General features: G+C 41.7%; 1 protein-coding gene across 5 annotated transcripts in view; it reads right to left on the bottom strand.

The window, feature by feature from the left end:
• Window positions 1-22,370, bottom strand: part of CFAP119 (cilia and flagella associated protein 119) — a 52,013-nt gene that overhangs the window by 28,087 nt on the left and 1,556 nt on the right. For 2 of the 5 annotated variants that reach the window (XM_085878890.1, XM_085878891.1), the window contains 7 exons: window positions 16,432-16,497; window positions 13,481-13,650; window positions 11,127-11,296; window positions 8,774-8,943; window positions 7,016-7,086; window positions 1,220-1,322; window positions 1,047-1,080 (listed from right to left, as the gene is read on the bottom strand). In XM_085878890.1, the coding sequence (XP_085735016.1) occupies window positions 8,932-8,943; window positions 11,127-11,296; window positions 13,481-13,650; window positions 16,432-16,497 (418 nt within the window). In that variant the 3' untranslated portion in view covers window positions 1,047-1,080; window positions 1,220-1,322; window positions 7,016-7,086; window positions 8,774-8,931. Of the gene's footprint in view, window positions 1-1,046; window positions 1,081-1,219; window positions 1,323-7,015; window positions 7,087-8,773; window positions 8,944-11,126; window positions 11,297-11,320; window positions 11,797-13,480; window positions 13,651-16,431; window positions 16,498-22,370 lie in introns of those variants that run through there. The other 3 variants (XR_015057578.1, XM_085878892.1, XR_015057579.1) reach the window with 3 other exon arrangements.

Genomic DNA, 22,370 nt, shown 5'->3' with positions numbered 1-22,370 from the left:
CCCAGGTCGCTGCCAGACACGCTTCACTCCATCAGATCCAAAGAAATTGATCTTCGTTTCATCAGATCATAGGACATGTTGCCAGTAGTCCAGGGGCTTGGATTGATGTGCTTCAGCAAACTGTTTGCGAGCTTTCTTGTAGCTCTGCTTCAGGAGAGGTTGACGCCTTGGATGATGCCCATGCAACCCGATACGATGGAGTGTGCGACGTATGGTTTGGGCACTAACAGACTGGCCAGAAGCTATAGAAATCTCTTCAGCAATCTTGGCGGCACTTTGTCGTCTGTCTTGGAAGACTAGATTCTGAACTTCGCGAACAGTACGTGCAGCCATCTTTGCTCGTCTGACCTGGCGAGCGCAACTCATTGTTGTACGCTTCTTGGAGAACCTCTGGATGACCTTGGCCACGGTGTTGGGGCTTACTTTCAAAGAAGCACTGATCTTCTTGTATCCTTGGCCATCTTTATGTTGGGCAACGATTCGATCTTTGACATCTTTCGAGAACTCTTTACCATGAGGAGCCAGGCTGCCTTCTCAATGGTGATTGGTACAGTATTTCCCATGCAATTATTTCTTAAGCAAGCTCTTTGACTCTTGAACACTCTTTGACTTAAATATGCAGAAAATGATGAAAATGGGAGCTGTTTTACCATGCTTGACTTACTTCTTCTGCAGACAATAGCAGGGGTGTACTCACATTTGTTGCCTCCTCTTTCAGAAATATTCGTAATATGCCACATTGTTTTTATGGAATGGCAGTTTTGTGCCTACATACATATTTCAGAATGTCTACTCTGTCATCAACTCGAAGGTTTTACTTCAAGCATAGCTGCTTAAAAAGTTACACTGAATTATTTACATATTTGTGAGGGGTGTTCTCACTTTTGTGAGATACTGTATATATATATATATATAATAAAAGTACGAATGGGGCAAGAAAATGAATTTTCGATAGGCCCTGTTCGAATGATCGGGGAAAAATAAAAACGCGGGTGACAGAAACAATAACTACCACTTACATTCTTGTGTTGTGAAACATTCTCCCATTTTCAGATGGCTCATTGAGAGGTCCAGTTGTACCTGTGGACACCAAAATGTATTTGTTAAACTTATTGTCATGCAGAGTCTGGCTCTACATGATTGTGTGTAGCTCCCACATGAAGGGAATTGTGGGGTTATTTAAAAAAAGAAAATTACCTGTGGAAGTGAAGTAACCCACCTGTGGTGTGAATGTATACTTGTATAGATTGTAATGACTGAAGTAAGTGTCCAACATGTATTCTTTCATACACCTCACTTCGTCCACCTTGAACAATCTAATGCTGAACGGTAGTTGTTGGAACAACATGTAAGTCTCAAGTTGGGTTTTACACTCGCAATAGTTCAACCTTCAGCATGGATTTCTCTCTTTATGAATCCACTGTGAAATGTGTACACAGACAAAATGTGACTTCCCTCACAAACTCCATCCATCTCACATGCTGCCTCACATTCCATCATCCAAACTCTCCATCCATTGCAATTTGTGATAATAATTAGTTAACCTGTAGTCTTGTAAAAACCTCAAATATGTCCTCGTTTGAAAATGCACAAATGCCATATCTTTAAAGGAAATCTCTTCATTGTCTTCGTGCCACAAGTCGACCTCTGCCATTCTTGCTCTCTAGTCTGGAGGAAATCAGCCTTACCTTGCAGCGAAAGACCTATATGAGGTTTTTATTGATTTTGACCCTTTAGATTGTACACTTTCAGAAAATGATGAGTACCAGTGGAGTACTGTTGGGCAAAACCCGCTAATCAAGATGGCGACCAAGATAACCACCGTAATACTGCCGATTTGGTAACTTTGTTATTAAGTGTCACAATTCATTATGTAATACCTCTTTTTTGGGGGATGGGAATTCAAATATGTTATTTTTGCATTTTTAGGTGAAAGTCACACGACAGAGTCAAGGTCAAGGTCATTTATTAGTGAAAAAAATTCAAAAGTTGTATTTCTCAAAGATGATACTATCATAAAAATAAATAGTGAATCTATTCCATGTTAAATGTTTTGGGGAATACATACTAATAATACTTTGCTTTCTTTTCTTCCTTCACAGCACTGCATTTACCTTGGTCACAGGCTGTTATTTACCAAGGTCATTTTAAACATTGTATTAGCGTCATGTCAACATGTTGGCATCTTGGCAGAGTTTCTTGTGAGACTTATGAAAAAAATCTCCCAGCAGGCTTTCATGTCCCCATCAATGCAGGTGTCAAAACAATGGCATACTCTGGATCTCAATCCAAAGCATCATCAAACCTGGTCACTAACCCTAATGCCCTCATCAACCGTGCACTGCCACTGTTGAGCTCTGGGGACATTGATCTCCCAGTTATGTTTGCCACTGAGCTCTCAGAAGTGGTGACTGCTATTTCAAGCAAATGGACAGATAAGAGTAGCAACAGATAAGTCCAAACTCATGCAACGTCTCGCCAGTTTCAAGTCATACAGAACAATCCGCAAGCCACACACTGTCATCATTGATGGAGTAGCCATGTTGTGGGCCATATATTGGCCTGCTGATGGGAGAGTTGCATGACCTAGTGAGTGGTGTGGCAAGATACCTGACCCGTCAGCTTACTTCATCTGTCCAGGGTGTGCATCTCATTTTCGACCGCTATCGTGAATTCAGTATCAAGAGTGGAACAAGGGCAGCTCGAGCGCAGGGTATGAACAGCACACCTGCTAATGCAGGAGACACTAATAGCAATGAGTTCATGCTCACAATGGATTCACCACTCCCGCCACAGTCAGTTTCTCTCAAAGTAACAGACAACAAAGTGCAGCTGATAAGTCTCATCACTGATAATATTTGTGAGTATGTTAAAGGCTACATATCTTCACACCAGTACATAATTGTCTCAGGTCAAAATGATATCCCCATCAAACTGACAGCAGCTTCACCAGAGCCTGAGGATTGTGAAGATCTTTGCAACTCCCATGAAGAAGCAGATACTATAATGATTCATCATGTGGTTGAGAGTGCGAGCAAGAATAGAGCCATGACAATTCATGCCAGATGTAACGACACAGATGTGTTTATCCTTCTCTGCCACTTTAAACATGCTCTCAACATCAGTGCAGATATATTCATGGTTCCCCTGTCACAGAAGATGAAGCCAATTGATGTTAACCAGATTGTAATTGCACACAAGGACATCATACCCCACCTACTGTCAATGCATGGCATCACAGGCTGTGATACGGTCAGTAAGCTGTAAGGCATGGGGAAAGTCACGGCACTGACAGCACTCAAAGGTGGCCATTTCCCTCCACCACTGGGAGACCTCAATGTGTCACAAGAGAATCTTGTCAAGGAAGGAACCTCATTCATTGGAGTATGTTATAGTAATCTTTCAACCCTAAATTCCATGTCAGAACATCGGTTTCAGAAGTGGAAGAGCATGATGAAGGGCAAGTCCAAAAACTTCAAACTTGAGACCCTCCCACCAACAACAGAAGCCTTCACACTACATATTCTTAGAGCCCATTACCAGGTGGAAGTTTGGCGTTCTGCTGCATATCCTGATCATCCAGACATGGACCCCTCTCAATATGGATGGGAGAGGGATCTCATCACCAAGAGCTTAGTACAAATTCAACTTCCTCCCAACATACCCATAGCACCCGATGGCCTTCTAAGAACCCTTTGTTGCAGCTGTGATTCAGAAGAATCCTGCAAGACAAAGCATTGTTCCTGCCACAAGAACAACACAGGTTGTGCCATTTTCTGCAAATGTGCAGAGTGTGATACAGGATGCCATAATCCATTCACTTGTAGCTCAACAGAGGATCAAGATGATGCTCAATCCATGGATGAAAATATTGGGGATGAGGATGAAGATGAGGGGGGGGGGCTGAGGTATGAATTGAAGGTCACTACTCACCTTGCTAAAAGTCTACCACATATGCCTCAATATTATTACTTCATGCTGTAATTGTATTCGCCCTCTGTGTGCTTAGTCTAACAATAAGAGTGCATTTTTTGATATCAACTGAATACATGTACTTACTCTGGATTAGCACGAGCTCTTTAGAATTGTTAGTCAAAATGATTTATTAGTCAAATTATTCTTCGGTTATGTAGATAGTTTTATAGTTGCACCATGCTTTACAATATGGCATTTGTTGTTTAGAGTATTACAATGCTAATACTCGAAATACATAATTTTGACTAAATTTACGATTTTGACGATTGTTTGGTAAAGATCTATGACAGGTATCATTCTTTTGATTTCTTAAAATATGGTGTTATAGAGTACCCAGACATGATAATGTGTGTGACCTTGATTTTTACAGTAAGACATTTAGATTCAGTTGGGTAATTAATATCTATTCATAATAAATGTTTCACATTAAACATTTGTGAATGATGTCTTATGCTTAAATGTGAATGGAATGGTTATTTTATTTTTTTTCTCTCCAAATTTGAGATATTGACCACAACCTTAACATGTGACCTTCATGTCCAATCACAAAAATAATGTCATCAATAGATTTCTAACCCACCCAATGCCCAATCCCCCAAAATAGGTAGTATATGGTGATTTGTGACACTTAGTTTAAAAAGTTGAAAAAACTGGCACTATTATGACAGTCATCTTTGAGAAATACATTGAAATGATCATTTTTCACTAATGAATGATCTTGACCTTGACCCTGTCATGTGAGTTTCACCTAAAAATGCCAAAATAACATCATATTTGAATTCCCAACCCCCAAAACCTCCCAAAAAGAGGTATTACATAATGAATTGTGACACTTAATAACAAAGTTACCAAATCAGCAGTATTATGGTGGCCATCTTGGATGCCATCTTGATTAGCGGGTTTTGCCCAGCAGTACTCCACCAGTACTCATCAGTTTCTAGAAGTATACAATCTAAGGAGTCAAAATCAATCAAAATCTCATATAGGTCTTCCGCTGCAAGGTTGGGATGATTTTGCCTGATTTCCTCCAGACTATCCTTCATCTTTCTGTCTCATGCATTTCTATATCCTGTATTCTAGGCATGCCCTCGTCTCTTCAAAACTCAGCTTTGTCGTGGTCTGCCCGGAAATACTGTACATTTATTTGGTCAATCAGCCTCACCATTGTCCAATAAGAATGATTGATCCTGGCTTTCATGGCTTGCCGGTTACACACCGGCCGTATTCCATATTCGTGTTTCCTATAATGATCAACCTAGTTCATGTTTCACCACTCTGCTTAACTAGCATTGCAAATACTGTACTCACATTTTATCAATAATATTGTTGCGGGGCCGGGTATCGGCTGCGAGCACGACCGCTAGGTGGAGCAGTAGGGACGACTCTGCCGAACACCCGGAATTTATAGGTCGTCACCCCGGATAACTCCAGAGCCGACGGGTCCCTTATTGGACCGAAGTTCGCCAATAGGTCGACCACGTGGGGTAGGGTCGATTGCCAATTTCAATTTACCGAAATACCCACGTCGTCCAACTACCGGGGAAATTCACGCTCGACGATGCTCGTACGGAACGAGCCGCTAGCATACTCGAACCGTGTGCGACCCGAGCGGATGATCACCGAGCTTTCGTCTGTCCAAAAGTCCCTTTACAGCGACAACAGCCTGGCTAATTCTCCAACACGCAGCGTGTTAAACCAATAAAAGAAACACAAAAACGAAGTGATACATTTAACACATGGGTTTATTTATAATAGGTGGGGAAGGAGGGGAGCACATAAGAAGCAGAGTTATCACGACAAATATAAATTAAATGCAAATAATTTACAAGGCACTTAACAGTTTCTACTTGAAGACGGGCCCACACACAGACACACACACACACACACACACACAGAAACGGACCCCAGTGTCCTTTATTGAAGGCCTCCAGCTCGAGGACAGGTGAGCTCGAGACCAGAGCCTGCGCTTGGACCTGTCCACATCGTGTGGTCTTCGACGATCTGGCTACTTGGGACTCGAACCCGCAGCAACGATGCCACTCCAAGCACCACGGACGGAGGAAAAGCGTCGGACGCCAGGTGGACGAGACGAGAGAGGACCGAGCACTGCCAAGCTGACCAGACCAGACGAGTCGATCTCCCGCACCTCGAACCCGATCGCTGCCAAGCCTGACCAGACCAGACGAGTCGATCTCCGGCACCTCGAACCCGATCGCTGCCAAGCCGACCAGACCAGATGAGTCAATCTCCGGAACCTCAAACCCGATCGCCCAACCCTGACGCTGTTTCCAAGGCCCTGGCGTTCCTTATATTGCATTTCTCCTGCGGGCTGGGGTGTCGTGGGAAGGATCGCCGTTTGAGACATCTCGCCTCTCATTGGTCGAGAGGCTGTGGGAAAGTTCGCCATCTGAGACATCTCGCCTCCCATTCGTCTGGGGTTCGTGGGAACGTCGGTGTCTGAGACGTCTCACGCTTCCCATTGGTCGAGAGGTTCGTGGGAACGTCGGTGTCTGAGACGTCTCGCGCCTCCCATTGGTCTGGGGTTCGTGAGAAAGTTCGCCGTCTGAGATGTCTCACCTCTCATTGGTCGCGGGGAACATTCCATCTCTCTGGAGCGGAGTTGGAGCTCTGGTGGCCGAGAAATCTCCGCCCACGTACGTGGTCGAACACACGTAGACAATGGCGTCGGTGTGAGGAAGCGAGGTGAAGGCGTGTTATTGTAAACGAATCTCCGCAGCGCACACACGTAATTCCCGTTAAACACAGGTAGGGGGGCCTAACTATAAACACACACTTACCGATATAACTGTTCTCTAGGGACCCTGGCTGTTGTGTGTGATGGGTGCCAGATTCGTAACAATATAACTCCATGACAAAACAATAATAGTTGTTTATGTTCTTAATTTGAAGTCCCTTAAGAATTGCATCATCAACCATTCCACCCAATCAAAGTGTCAAAACAAAATACAATAACTGTCAAAAAAAATTTTTATCAGTGTAGATGCTATTTAAAATGTGGCATTTGAAGCAGATTACTCACATTAATGGTATGGTCAAGGAGGAGGTCTTCAAAGAATGTAAAGCATTCATCGATGTTTCCAAACTGTGTTTCTGCAAGCAGAGAAATCGCAAGAAAAAGAACAATCAAAGATTGCAGACCGTCACGAAGATTTGTTTGTGTACTGGTGTGTTATGTAATTAATAAGACAACTCGAACTGCCACTTTATAACTGCTTGCACTGATGACCAGGCACTGTACCAAGATTACCTGCTTTTATGCAACCCTGCGTTGATCGGACAGCTGACCCCAACCCATGACGTTTTTTTAATTATTATTCAATTGAATTTAGAATGGGATTAAAATAAATTAAATTCAAATCAAATGTAAGACCAAATCTGTAGAATCCTGCATTGGTCATCAGAAGGAACCCAAACAAGCAAGAAGCAAAGATGAAGTCGTCAGGAAGAACCTGGATAGGATTCGTATTTCAGCTGCTGCTACTCCACCCTCAAACCCATCTAGGTGCAGCCAAGGGAGCCTTATTCAAAAAACCCTCAAAAACCCCACATCAAAAAAATAAATAATTCTGGCTGCCAGACCATGTGTCCGATCAAGTTGAAATTTAAAATATGTATTCCTTTTGCTACTAGATCACAAATGTGACGTTTCTTGTCGATTGATTAAGCAGTTCCAGAGAAAACATTATGCAATATTTTTCTTTCTTCCAACATGGCTGCCAAACCATGTGACATATCAATTATTCCTTAACAACCCTGTACACACATGCCTTGGGGAACATTTATGTGAAGTTTCCCCTCGATCTGTCCAGCTGTTCTGGAGAATATTTTTATATGTTTTAGGGTAAATCCAACATGGCTGCCAAACCTTGTGACCTATGTCATATGTGTGAACCTTTTGTTCCTCATGGATAGGTGGTCATATGTGTAAAATTTCACCTCGATCTGTTCAGCCATTTCAGAGAAGATTTTTGAAGGTTTAAAAAAAACAAACAATATGGTTGCCGAATCACGTAACTGATGACGTCATCTTTTTTTGTGGACCATTTTATCCCTGGATGACCCTCAACGTTTCATACTGATTGGATGTAGCATTCTACATATGCAATGATGACGTCATAACAAAGGCACCTATGATGTCATTTTTAAAAAAATCACACTCATTCTCCATGAGGAATGCTTGCCATGTGCCAAGTTTCAATTTTTTTCCTTGGTGCAGTTTCAAAGATACAGATGTCCAAAGTTTTTTCCGTTTTTCCAACTTGGATGCCGCACCACATAACATAAGACATCATACTTATCATTAAAACATTCTACATGAGTAGTCGCACCAATGGTGAAAATTTCGTCTCAATCCAACAAGTGGTTGCAGAGAAAAACACAAAAGTTGTGTGTGGACAAACAAACAAAGGAATGGACCCAAATGCAATACCCTCTTCTTTGGCGAGGGTAATGATTCATGGAAAGATTTGAATTCTTTCATTGGAGAGTACCAGCAGTGAGTGTCACAGCATAGATTGTTCGTAGTACACCATGTACAGTCAATGCTACACTGTGGGTCTTCAAAATTGTGCCAAGTGTTTGAAATATTATATCTATTATATATTTGTCAGGCTGTGTTGCATTGCGTGGTATGAAGAAATATGTTATAAAGAACACTTAATGTGATTTGTGATGCAAACTGTGACCTTTCACTGTCATTAATGAGGAATCTCTGCAAACATCTTTATTTTACAAACAAGCATTTCACAAAGTGTGTAAAGATTGTGTGTCACTGTACCTGTACAAAGCTCGTGAACCTGCTTGACAATGGAGAAAAACGCTGAGGTTTGCTCTTGGTTAAAGTCATGTTCTCGTGCAAAAACCAGGCTGTAGTAGTAAAGATCAAGCAATATAGCAGAGCGGTCATTGCCAGTGCTATATTTAACACCTGTAAGATCAGCCAGCAATCTGTGAAAGATAAAAAGATTTTAAAGTTACTGTTGTTTGTCAACGCATATTGCACTGGGATTCAATTCTGGATTCAGATTGCTGGTTGCATCAACCACTCTGCTGTGATTGCTCGTCGAGTTCCGACTTTCTTGCCGCCGACGTCTTTTCAAGCTCTGTCAATCTCTGGGCTTCACTCTTGAATGACTACGGTTCAGTACGCAATGCCCTGATCTCCTGCAGTAAGCTCTCTATCAGCAGAGATTCTTTAAAAGGCCCGTCTTCCTTATTCATTTCGTTCTTGCCTCAATCAAACAATCATAACCCAATGGTTCATTCCCCGTGAAACATTTCTCAACTTTAAACTCCCTTTCAAGTGGCACAATTTCTGGAGTATCCTTCTCCACCACTGGATCGAAAGAAGACTGACAAAGTCCCTCACAAAGTTCAGCACGGCTCTCATTGCCAACAAGTCCAGTATTTCGCAATTCACCTTCGTCACGCTGTTCATCCACCTGTTTCTGCAAGCAGAGAAATCGCAAGAAAAAGAACAATCAAAGATTGCAGACCGTCACGAAGATTTGTTTGTGTACTGGTGTGTTATGTAATTAATAAGACAACTCGAACTGCCACTTTATAACTGCTTGCACTGATGACCAGGCACTGTACCAAGATTACCTGCTTTTATGCAACCCTGCGTTGATCGGACAGCTGACCCCAACCCATGACGTTTTTTTAATTATTATTCAATTGAATTTAGAATGGGATTAAAATAAATTAAATTCAAATCAAATGTAAGACCAAATCTGTAGAATCCTGCATTGGTCATCAGAAGGAACCCAAACAAGCAAGAAGCAAAGATGAAGTCGTCAGGAAGAACCTGGATAGGATTCGTATTTCAGCTGCTGCTACTCCACCCTCAAACCCATCTAGGTGCAGCCAAGGGAGCCTTATTCAAAAAACCCTCAAAAACCCCACATCAAAAAAATAAATAATTCTGGCTGCCAGACCATGTGTCCGATCAAGTTGAAATTTAAAATATGTATTCCTTTTGCTACTAGATCACAAATGTGACGTTTCTTGTCGATTGATTAAGCAGTTCCAGAGAAAACATTATGCAATATTTTTCTTTCTTCCAACATGGCTGCCAAACCATGTGACATATCAATTATTCCTTAACAACCCTGTACACACATGCCTTGGGGAACATTTATGTGAAGTTTCCTCGATCTGTCCAGCTGTTCTGGAGAATATTTTTATATGTTTTAGGGTAAATCCAACATGGCTGCCAAACCTTGTGACCTATGTCATATGTGTGAACCTTTTGTTCCTCATGGATAGGTGGTCATATGTGTAAAATTTCACCTCGATCTGTTCAGCCATTTCAGAGAAGATTTTTGAAGGTTTAAAAAAAACAAACAATATGGTTGCCGAATCACGTAACTGATGACGTCATCTTTTTGTGGACCATTTTATCCCTGGATGACCCTCAACGTTTCATACTGATTGGATGTAGCATTCTACATATGCAATGATGACGTCATAACAAAGGCACCTATGATGTCATTTTTAAAAAAATCACACTCATTCTCCATGAGGAATGCTTGCCATGTGCCAAGTTTCAATTTTTTTCCTTGGTGCAGTTTCAAAGATACAGATGTCCAAAGTTTTTTCCGTTTTTCCAACTTGGATGCCGCACCACATAACATAAGACATCATACTTATCATTAAAACATTCTACATGAGTAGTCGCACCAATGGTGAAAATTTCGTCTCAATCCAACAAGTGGTTGCAGAGAAAAACACAAAAGTTGTGTGTGGACAAACAAACAAAGGAATGGACCCAAATGCAATACCCTCTTCTTTGGCGAGGGTAATGATTCATGGAAAGATTTGAATTCTTTCATTGGAGAGTACCAGCAGTGAGTGTCACAGCATAGATTGTTCGTAGTACACCATGTACAGTCAATGCTACACTGTGGGTCTTCAAAATTGTGCCAAGTGTTTGAAATATTATATCTATTATATATTTGTCAGGCTGTGTTGCATTGCGTGGTATGAAGAAATATGTTATAAAGAACACTTAATGTGATTTGTGATGCAAACTGTGACCTTTCACTGTCATTAATGAGGAATCTCTGCAAACATCTTTATTTTACAAACAAGCATTTCACAAAGTGTGTAAAGATTGTGTGTCACTGTACCTGTACAAAGCTCGTGAACCTGCTTGACAATGGAGAAAAACGCTGAGGTTTGCTCTTGGTTAAAGTCATGTTCTCGTGCAAAAACCAGGCTGTAGTAGTAAAGATCAAGCAATATAGCAGAGCGGTCATTGCCAGTGCTATATTTAACACCTGTAAGATCAGCCAGCAATCTGTGAAAGATAAAAAGATTTTAAAGTTACTGTTGTTTGTCAACGCATATTGCACTGGGATTCAATTCTGGATTCAGATTGCTGGTTGCATCAACCACTCTGCTGTGATTGCTCGTCGAGTTCCGACTTTCTTGCCGCCGACGTCTTTTCAAGCTCTGTCAATCTCTGGGCTTCACTCTTGAATGACTACGGTTCAGTACGCAATGCCCTGATCTCCTGCAGTAAGCTCTCTATCAGCAGAGATTCTTTAAAAGGCCCGTCTTCCTTATTCATTTCGTTCTTGCCTCAATCAAACAATCATAACCCAATGGTTCATTCCCCGTGAAACATTTCTCAACTTTAAACTCCCTTTCAAGTGGCACAATTTCTGGAGTATCCTTCTCCACCACTGGATCGAAAGAAGACTGACAAAGTCCCTCACAAAGTTCAGCACGGCTCTCATTGCCAACAAGTCCAGTATTTCGCAATTCACCTTCGTCACGCTGTTCATCCACCTGTTTCTGCAAGCAGAGAAATCGCAAGAAAAAGAACAATCAAAGATTGCAGACCGTCACGAAGATTTGTTTGTGTACTGGTGTGTTATGTAATTAATAAGACAACTCGAACTGCCACTTTATAACTGCTTGCACTGATGACCAGGCACTGTACCAAGATTACCTGCTTTTATGCAACCCTGCGTTGATCGGACAGCTGACCCCAACCCATGACGTTTTTTTAATTATTATTCAATTGAATTTAGAATGGGATTAAAATAAATTAAATTCAAATCAAATGTAAGACCAAATCTGTAGAATCCTGCATTGGTCATCAGAAGGAACCCAAACAAGCAAGAAGCAAAGATGAAGTCGTCAGGAAGAACCTGGATAGGATTCGTATTTCAGCTGCTGCTACTCCACCCTCAAACCCATCTAGGTGCAGCCAAGGGAGCCTTATTCAAAAAACCCTCAAAAACCCCACATCAAAAAAATAAATAATTCTGGCTGCCAGACCATGTGTCCGATCAAGTTGAAATTTAAAATATGTATTCCTTTTGCTACTAGATCACAAATGTGACGTTTCTTGTCGATTGATTAAGCAGTTCCAGAGAAAACATTATGCAATATTTTTCTTTCTTCCAACATGGCTGCCAAACCATGTGACATATCAATTATTCCTTAACAACCCTGTACACACATGCCTTGGGGAACATTTATGTGAAGTTTCCCTCGATCTGTCCAGCTGTTCTGGAGAATATTTTTATATGTTTTAGGGTAAATCCAACATGGCTGCCAAACCTTGTGACCTATGTCATATGTGTGAACCTTTTGTTCCTCATGGATAGGTGGTCATATGTGTAAAATTTCACCTCGATCTGTTCAGCCATTTCAGAGAAGATTTTTGAAGGTTTAAAAAAAACAAACAATATGGTTGCCGAATCACGTAACTGATGACGTCATCTTTTTTTGTGGACCATTTTATCCCTGGATGACCCTCAACGTTTCATACTGATTGGATGTAGCATTCTACATATGCAATGATGACGTCATAACAAAGGCACCTATGATGTCATTTTTAAAAAATCACACTCATTCTCCATGAGGAATGCTTGCCATGTGCCAAGTTTCAATTTTTTCCTTGGTGCAGTTTCAAAGATACAGATGTCCAAAGTTTTTTCCGTTTTTCCAACTTGGATGCCGCACCACATAACATAAGACATCATACTTATCATTAAAACATTCTACATGAGTAGTCGCACCAATGGTGAAAATTTCGTCTCAATCCAACAAGTGGTTGCAGAGAAAAACACAAAAGTTGTGTGTGGACAAACAAACAAAGGAATGGACCCAAATGCAATACCCTCTTCTTTGGCGAGGGTAATGATTCATGGAAAGATTTGAATTCTTTCATTGGAGAGTACCAGCAGTGAGTGTCACAGCATAGATTGTTCGTAGTACACCATGTACAGTCAATGCTACACTGTGGGTCTTCAAAATTGTGCCAAGTGTTTGAAATATTATATCTATTATATATTTGTCAGGCTGTGTTGCATTGCGTGGTATGAAGAAATATGTTATAAAGAACACTTAATGTGATTTGTGATGCAAACTGTGACCTTTCACTGTCATTAATGAGGAATCTCTGCAAACATCTTTATTTTACAAACAAGCATTTCACAAAGTGTGTAAAGATTGTGTGTCACTGTACCTGTACAAAGCTCGTGAACCTGCTTGACAATGGAGAAAAACGCTGAGGTTTGCTCTTGGTTAAAGTCATGTTCTCGTGCAAAAACCAGGCTGTAGTAGTAAAGATCAAGCAATATAGCAGAGCGGTCATTGCCAGTGCTATATTTAACACCTGTAAGATCAGCCAGCAATCTGTGAAAGATAAAAAGATTTTAAAGTTACTGTTGTTTGTCAACGCATATTGCACTGGGATTCAATTCTGGATTCAGATTGCTGGTTGCATCAACCACTCTGCTGTGATTGCTCGTCGAGTTCCGACTTTCTTGCCGCCGACGTCTTTTCAAGCTCTGTCAATCTCTGGGCTTCACTCTTGAATGACTACGGTTCAGTACGCAATGCCCTGATCTCCTGCAGTAAGCTCTCTATCAGCAGAGATTCTTTAAAAGGCCCGTCTTCCTTATTCATTTCGTTCTTGCCTCAATCAAACAATCATAACCCAATGGTTCATTCCCCGTGAAACATTTCTCAACTTTAAACTCCCTTTCAAGTGGCACAATTTCTGGAGTATCCTTCTCCACCACTGGATCAAAAGAAGACTGACAAAGTCCATCGTAAAGTTCAGCACGGCTCTCATTGCCAACAGGTCCAGTATTTGGCAATTCATCTTCATCATGCAGTTCATCCACCTGTTTCTCCTCAATATCCCTTGCTGAAGAATCTATCGGTCTGACATCTGGAGAGGATTCCTGGGGTACATCAGCAACTGCAAGTTCATCCATTGAAAAATTCTGAACATCATCTTCATCACCAGAATCTTCAACATCCACACTAAATGGGGGCATTTTCTCTTCAAAGCTTGCACTTGACTCACTTTGGTTCATTTCAAGATGAATCTCTTGCTCAACGAACAGAAAATTACAGCTGCTGCAACTCTCCTCAACACATCCTTCTTGGGATTGCTCCAATCCTGGCTCAACAAAACACTTCAGGGCTTGCCTTCCTGTGAGTGCCAAGTTCGGGAAGCAGTGCTTCAGGAAGATCAGTTTCCTCATCCAGCACCTTCGCAACTTCAATGTCATTTTCCTTCACAGTATCCAATGTGTCACTCCCTGCCATACAATCATCAAAAAACATTTCTGTAGATCCACTCTCAACTAGAGCTGTACCATCTGTGTCACAACAGTGAGAAACACCAAACTCGTCATAACCCTCTGCCTTAGTATCACTTCCACAAGATTCATAAACGGTGAGTAATTGGCCTTCACAACTATCATCGAAATCTGAACTCTGAGATTGGCCCTGCAAATTCATTTCAAAAACATCACTTCCACACTGGTCCATTTGACAAAACCTCTTGAGGTCCATCCGTGGCTATAAATCACCTTACACTTTTCCAAATTGGGCAATTCTCTCTCCAGAGTTTACATCAGCAAGCTCACTTTTGAATGTTTCCGAACTAGTCACTTGCTCAGTGCTTGGTTCAAAGCTCAGTACTTGGTTCAATGTCACTGTTGCTCTCCTCCACCACATGTCCTGCAAATGGTTCAAACATTGGCTCCGCCAAATGTGCTCGACCCTGTTCAGCAACATCCCCAATGTTAAAGTGCTACAAGTCCAACCCAAATGTGTATAATTCAGTCAGCCTAGCATGGTCTCAACAGGACCATCCACGTCACCATCGAGGCTAACAGAAACTTTTGGTTCTTTTGATGGACAATACAAATCCTGTTCAACTTGCAAGTTATAGGATATAAATTGACAATTTTTCAGTTGAAAATTGATGATTTTAGAAGTTTGACCTTGAGTTGATCTTTGACCTTTTGACCTCAAAAGTAGTTTGGTTCCCAATTCAGTGACGCAATATGCAAATATTGTTCAAATTTCAAGTGAATCAGATGAAAAATGACGATTTTAGAAATTTGACCTCAAGATGACCTTTGACCTCAAAATCAATAGGCTTTTCAATTGAGACTACCTCTACGACTTGGTAAAGTTTCGTGACGATCAGTTTACAATTGTGACCTGTAGGCGACAAACAGACAGACAGAATAACAAAATCGACTGACCAATCCACTTGAAAAATCTTCGATTTTGCAAGAACAAAATGTGTTTCAATGATTTGTTGATGTAGGGCTTTGTGTTTGCATTGAACTTGCTGGGACATTTAAACAAGGTAAACATACATTGACAAAAACATGTTCTGAATCTCGAGATTGTTATAATCAGGAGTTCATTCCAACCAGAGTGCTTGATACAGAGGTCCTGCTGTATATGTAAACATGCAATACTTAAAATATGCACTGTACACTTACCATTGTAAACTGTCTGCAAAGGATAAATGTTTATGACGTCCTACTACTCACTCTACATCGTCCGTAAATGATAAAAAAAACCTCCAGACACTTCTCTAATCATCCCACCACAAATGTGAGAAACTCCAACTCCTTTGTGGAGCGATTGTGCCCATGCGAGATCACGTGATGGGCCATTGTCTTCAGTCACGTGACGATCCGTGCATGAGCAAGGGTGAAGCTGCACTGGCCCACTGTTGTTACGGATATTTTCTTTTACGGACCTTTCGGGACAGCTTTGTGATTTTTTTTTTCCTGAAATGTTGGCTTTGAGTTACATCAGCATGCCAAATTTCTGCTTTATAGTCCACCGAGAAAGTATTAAACATTTATATGAGTGAGTCAGTGAGTGAGTGGTTGGAAAGATACAATATATATCAGTGCACAGTGTCAGCTGCTACTCACAGTGCTGGACAGTCTGAAAGCTTTTGAAGCCTTTATGGCAATGCGAGCTCGCCCTCTTCCCTTCTCAGGAAAAGAATCAATCCACGGCCATGTTTCTGACTCACTGGCCTATATCAGTTTAGATTTGATCCCCCCAAAATTAGTAAGTGTATCTGTGTATGAGTATATAAAGAAAACATAATGTTTTGAAGGATTGTGTTTTGTTATGAGGGCACACCGTCTCATGTGTTGTGGCGAGGTGGTCTGTTGTAGGTCCTCCAGGTTCTGTACGGAGAGGTCAGCCCTGTACGAAAACGTTAAAGCAACAAGTTAGTATGTGATGATAGCAAATAAGTTCATGAGTTCCACGGTTCTCAGAACACACAATGTGCATGTGATTGTACTTGTGTTTGCTAGTTGCCCAAATGAAGACCCGAGTGGAAGAAGTACTTAAGCAAAATTATTGCAGATATTGATGGTTACCATCCTGTAGATTGTGTTCCTGGTTCTAACTTACTTTTCCCCAAAAATGTGACTTAAGTACCTCTTCCACTCGGGTCTTCAATTGGAAATTTGATCCTAGTTAAATGTGCATTTATGAGACAGATCGAGTGATGCTTTGTTAATCTTCATTCGTTTTTCTTTTGACCAGGACATTGACTCCACATTTGCTGAGGAATCTCTTCCTTCACTAATATGAAGCAGATCATTTCTATCTGCGATGTTGTTTGTTGCAATTAATGTATCGGTGTTGAGGTGATTTGCGAGTCTGTGGGTCAGGAGCAAATCTATCACCAACCCAATCAGAATGGTATTTAAGGAATCAAAATGAACCATCAAATTAACTTGCTTATCTATTTCCATGGTCAGCCAATGGAAGATGTTCTTGGCCTCACCATCAGCCAAGACTTCTCCTTGGCCGACCACGTAGCAAAGCGAGCCGACAAAGCCAGCCGTAGACTGAGCATCCATCCTCTGTCGATCGAAGTATTTCCTCCGTCCATTGAAATCGGAGCAACTCACAATCTACAAGGCCTTTTTACAATTGCTCAATGGAGTGAGGCTCCAGTATCACATTTCTGTCTCCTGGAATCTGTGGAATCTAAAGGTCTCACCATTATTGGAATCTCCTGCAATGAGGCCAAAGCACAAAGTTTGTTGCTCTCTTAATGCAGTTTGGTGAGTACCTCTCTGATTTTATAACCTCTCCTGCAGTTGAGCTTCCATCTGCTCTCTCACCCCTCTGACCCTCCACAGCTCCTCCATTAACCTCATCCTCGATGAACCCCCTAAATCCAGGCTCACGACACACCTCAACTGTTCATTCCTTTTTCTCTCGTTTGTGGAACCTCCACTCCAGCCAAAGATTGTTCAATGTCTATACCTCCATTGCTTCAAGCAGGTAGTGAACCACAATTTCACGTCATCCCCCCCTTCCATACCCATGATCATTTCTACCCCCATTAACCCCACCGAGCTCCATCATATTACTTGCTGGTTATTGCTTCCTCCTCTCCTTTCTTCCTGTTCAGTCATTCCTTTGCTTGTGTACAACCGTGGTTCCACTGTCAGTTTGTTTCCTTTTTCCCCTCCGTCTCCACGCTCGTACATGAGCTTTGATTTTGTATGGAAAAAGATTGCACCGGAATTGTGCAACTGTGGTGAAATCATGAGTAACGTCATTTATACACAGCATGTGAGAATAATTATTTCATTTCCTTTTAATGGTATTATTGGTTCACGAGCGCCAGCCAGAGTGACCACTATATTCGTTATGTCTGTGTGTCTGTTTGTCTGTCTGTTGGGTAGTCGATCCAGTCGAAAAAAAAAAAAAAATTTTGATCTACCCTTATCAGTATTTCCGTCGATATGTCTGTCTGTCTGTCTGTCTGTTCGGTCCAGTGCTCTGTTAATACAATGGCGATTTCGATGAAACTTGGTTAGTAGGTTCATACCATGACCTAGTTGTGTGCAAATGAGAACCGTTGCTATGGACACCACCGTTGCCTCGCAACGGGACTGAAATTTTTGAAAAATCATAAAAAAATTTATTTTTTCGAAAATCAAAAATCGGGCCACGAGCGACTGTGGACAGTACATTCAGCCATATTGTCAAAAATTTCCAGCCGGATCCTATGAAAACTGTCAGAGAAGATAGACTTTGAATAAACCCTGGTCTAAAACAATAAAAAACGAAGTTCGTTATGTCTTAGAGACTATGAGTCAGATATGCATGAAACTGGTATGGTAGGTTCATGGTATGTCCTAGTTATGTGTGAGAAAGAGCCGTTGCTATGGACCCCTCCGTTGCCTAGCAACAGCCGAAAAACCTCTAAATGTGGGGGTATTTTAACGAAAAAACAATCTGCAGCATGAAGCGAGAATCATGAATTTTCTTGTGCTTAATCCTCAGGTCATTCCCCATCGAACGGGCCCATCGCGTCAGGTTCTATTGGGTAGTCGGCTACCCATGTCCGCCTACCGGCTTGTCTGTGTGTCTGTCTGTCCAGAGCATAACTCCGTGGACCTTGCTCCGATCTTGATGAAACTTGGTTATGTGTTCGATATCAATGTCTAGTTGTTTTACTGGATGAGGGCATGCTACGCCAATTGTGGGTGGAGTCACGCCCAAAAAATAGCCATTTTTAGGGGTTGTCAGATTAAAAATCTATCTTCCCCTCGGGAATTTACTGAATGGAATGGGTTCTTCGGTATTTGAATAGCAAAATTAATTATCTAAAACTTGTCGTTGTCTGATTTTTCATTTTCGTCCCAAGGTCAAGGTCACAAGGTCAAAAACTTAGAAAATTGCGAATTTTGACATAAAAATCATCCGACCGCCCAAACTTTGAGAGCGAGGATGACAATATTTTTTATGCATAATCTGTTATGACTCTTCACCTGGCCGAGTAATGACAGAGTCGAATGAGGGTTCTCGAATGATACGATTTATTTCAGAAGATGGCACTACGCATGCCGAATGCAGCCCAAATGCCCTTCAGTCAGGTGCCCCCGGACCACATTGAGATTTTTACTTCAAAACAGTTGTATATATAATCACACAAAAGCAAAACTGGGTGTGGACTATAAGTGTGTGCTAAGAGATAAAGAAATAAAGAAATAAATGCGGCAGTGGGCTTCTTTCCCCCCTCCCTAGGGGCCCTCAGGGAAGTTGAATCAGTCAATCCTCAGATTCGCAACCTAACAGTTCATCTTGCAAACTAATAACTTTCTAAGCCTCCTACACCCCTACACTGGCACCTGCTGATAGCAAAGGCGAAACTCTGGTGATGACTAAGAACAGGAATGTGTGGGATATCAGCATACACAGTTTTCCCAAGGACATAAAAACAGGAGAGTGATAAAGGCTGTCCAAAGGAACAGTTAGGGCAACATGCAACATTTAAAGCAACATCTTAAAGCAAGGTTTGAATCCTGACAGTTGATTAATATACAACTATTGACTATTGATTATTCAATTATGGCTCAATGACCACCTAGCATTATCATCATCATAACATAATCTTGAGGTCATTCCCCACCTAAAGTCTTGAAACCATTTTGCTCTATCTCGAACACCTTGTCTGGGGCGCCCCCTTCAAGTTTGTTTTTACGCTGATTTCATCAAAGTATGGATAATAACACTGAACAACAAATTTCAAAAAATTTTTTTTACTGGAGATGTGTAAAGTGATTAAGACTAATTTGGGTATGCTGATTTCAAAAATCATAACCGTTTTGCTGTATCACGTCAGGATTTTCAGGAACAGAAATATTCCCATTGCCTAGAAGTCAGGATTTCAATGAAATTTACATATGTCTTTAACATGTCTATTTCGTACAATTGTTGTTAACTTGTGTTATATTTCTTTCTTTCAGATAAAGATGAGTAGGCGTTCCTGTACCAATCATCCTGACAACTTCTGTTATGTCTGTGGTCGGTATACCAAAAAAGATCAACAGCGAAGTATATCTACAGCAGTGAAAATGAAGGCCACCTACTTTCACTACTTCGGGTGTAAGGTGGGGGACCAAAAACAGAGCTGGGCACGACACATCTGCTGCACAAGCTGTCACACAACCTTGACTCAGTGGTTGGTGGGCAAGCGCACGAGCATGCCATTTGCGGTGCCCATGATATGGCGTGAGCCGCAGAATCATCATGATGATTGTTATTTCTGCTGCACAAGCATCGCCGGCTTCAACAAGAAGAATAAAGGTCACATCAAGTACGCTGACTGCGTCTCTGCTCGTAAACCTGTGCCTCATGATGACGAGAACCCCATTCCAACACCTCCAGCTGATCAGAACATAGCTGTAAGCAGTGGTGAAGAGGATGGTGATGATGAACCTTTTGAACCCGACACTCAAGAATCACACCTTCTAAACCAGGGAGAATTAAATGATCTTGTAAGAGATCTCTCGCTGTCAAAGGCGAAGGCAGAGCTGCTTGGATCAAGGCTGCAGCAGTGGAATCTACTTGAACCTAACACCAAGATATCCTTGTTCAGAGCACGTCACAGAGACATGGCTGAGTTCTTTGAGATGGAAGACACGATGACATTCTGCAGTGACATCAACGGTCTGTTGAAAGAACTTGAGTGTGATCACGATCCTGCAGACTGGCGCCTCTTCATCGACTCGGGGAAGAACAGCTTGAAGGCTGTTTTGCTCCACAATAGCAACGAGAAACCATCAGTCCCACTGGCTCACGCGTTCGGCATGACAGAGACCTATGAGACTATGCGGCAGCTGCTTGATTCCATCAAGTACAATGACTTCAACTGGCACATCTGCGGAGACTTGAAAGTGGTGGCGCTGTTGTTAGGGCTGCAGTCAGGCTACACGAAATACATGTGCTTCCTTTGTCTCTGGGATAGCAGAGACGACAAGAATCACTGGACGAAGAAAGATTGGGAAGAGCGAAAAGAGCATGTACCTGGTCGACACAACGTGAAGCATGTCGCCCTTGTCGACCCAGCCAAGGTTTTCCTTCCACCACTCCACATAAAGCTTGGCTTGATGAAAAGTTTTGTACGGGCAATGGATCTGAATGGGCGTGGGTTTTTATACCTCAAGGAAAAGTTTGGCAACACCTTGTCGGAGGCCAAGATCAAGGCTGGTGTCTTTGTTGGACCGCAAATCCGACAGATTATGAAGGACGAAACTTTTCCGACAACTCTAAACCCCAAAGAGCTGGCAGCGTGGAGGAGCTTCAAAGCTGTGACGGACAACTTCTTGGGGAACGAGCGCGTGGACAACTATGAAGAAATAGTGCAGCAGCTGCTGGAGTCCTTCAGGAAACTTGGCTCCAGGATGTCCCTGAAAATCCATTTCCTACACCAGCACCTGAACTTCTTCCCTGACAACTTGGGAGCAGTCTCGGACGAGCACGGCGAGCGATTCCACCAAGAGATTTCACTCATGGAGACGTGTTACCAAGGGCGGCACAACCCGAACATGATGGGCGATTTCTGCCGGTTCCTGCATCGTGAAACTGACACAGAGCAGCACAAACGCAAAGCCAAATGCCTAAAGCATTTTTAATTACATTCTAGTGGAGTTTTTCTGTAATTTCTATAATTTTGAAGCATTCATGATGAAATAAATGAATAAATTAATTTTTGTAAATTTCATTGAAATCCTGACTTCTAGGCAATGGGAATATTTCTGTTACTGAAAATCCTGACGTGATACAGCAAAACGGTTATGATTTTTGAAATCAGCGTACCCAAATTAGTCTAAATCACTTTACACATCTCCAGTAAAAAATTTTTGTTGTTCAGTGTAATCCGAGGAGTGCGAAATGCCATATAGCCTATATGACGTTATATTGTTCCTGGAATGTTCCTGAGGAAGTTTTGCACCAAAGGCCATAGTCCGTGGCCTTTGACCCTTAAATGCCACAAAAGTCAAATTTTCAAAGTTGTGGGAATCGAACCGGGTTTTCGACCTTCTCCAACGAACTAACTCCAATAAGCTATAGCACATATCCTGTTTCCTTATTTTAATGTCCACAACATTGTTTTGTGACCTTTAAAGGTTATGCAAAGGTCAAATTTTGAAAGTTGTTGAACGAAACCGGGTTTTCGACATTTTGCAGCTTATGACCTGTCACTCGTACCACATAATGTTGATCATTTTTATAACTTGGTCAAAAATTATCACATTGTCTTA

This window comes from Eptatretus burgeri, chromosome 4 (assembly GCF_056783735.1).
Source record: "Eptatretus burgeri isolate ZD-2024b chromosome 4, Ebu_testis_v1, whole genome shotgun sequence".
Taxonomy (NCBI): Eukaryota; Metazoa; Chordata; class Myxini; order Myxiniformes; family Myxinidae; genus Eptatretus; species Eptatretus burgeri.
The sequence above is the reverse complement of the archived record's forward strand: the minus strand, read 5'-3'. Positions and strand labels throughout refer to the sequence as shown.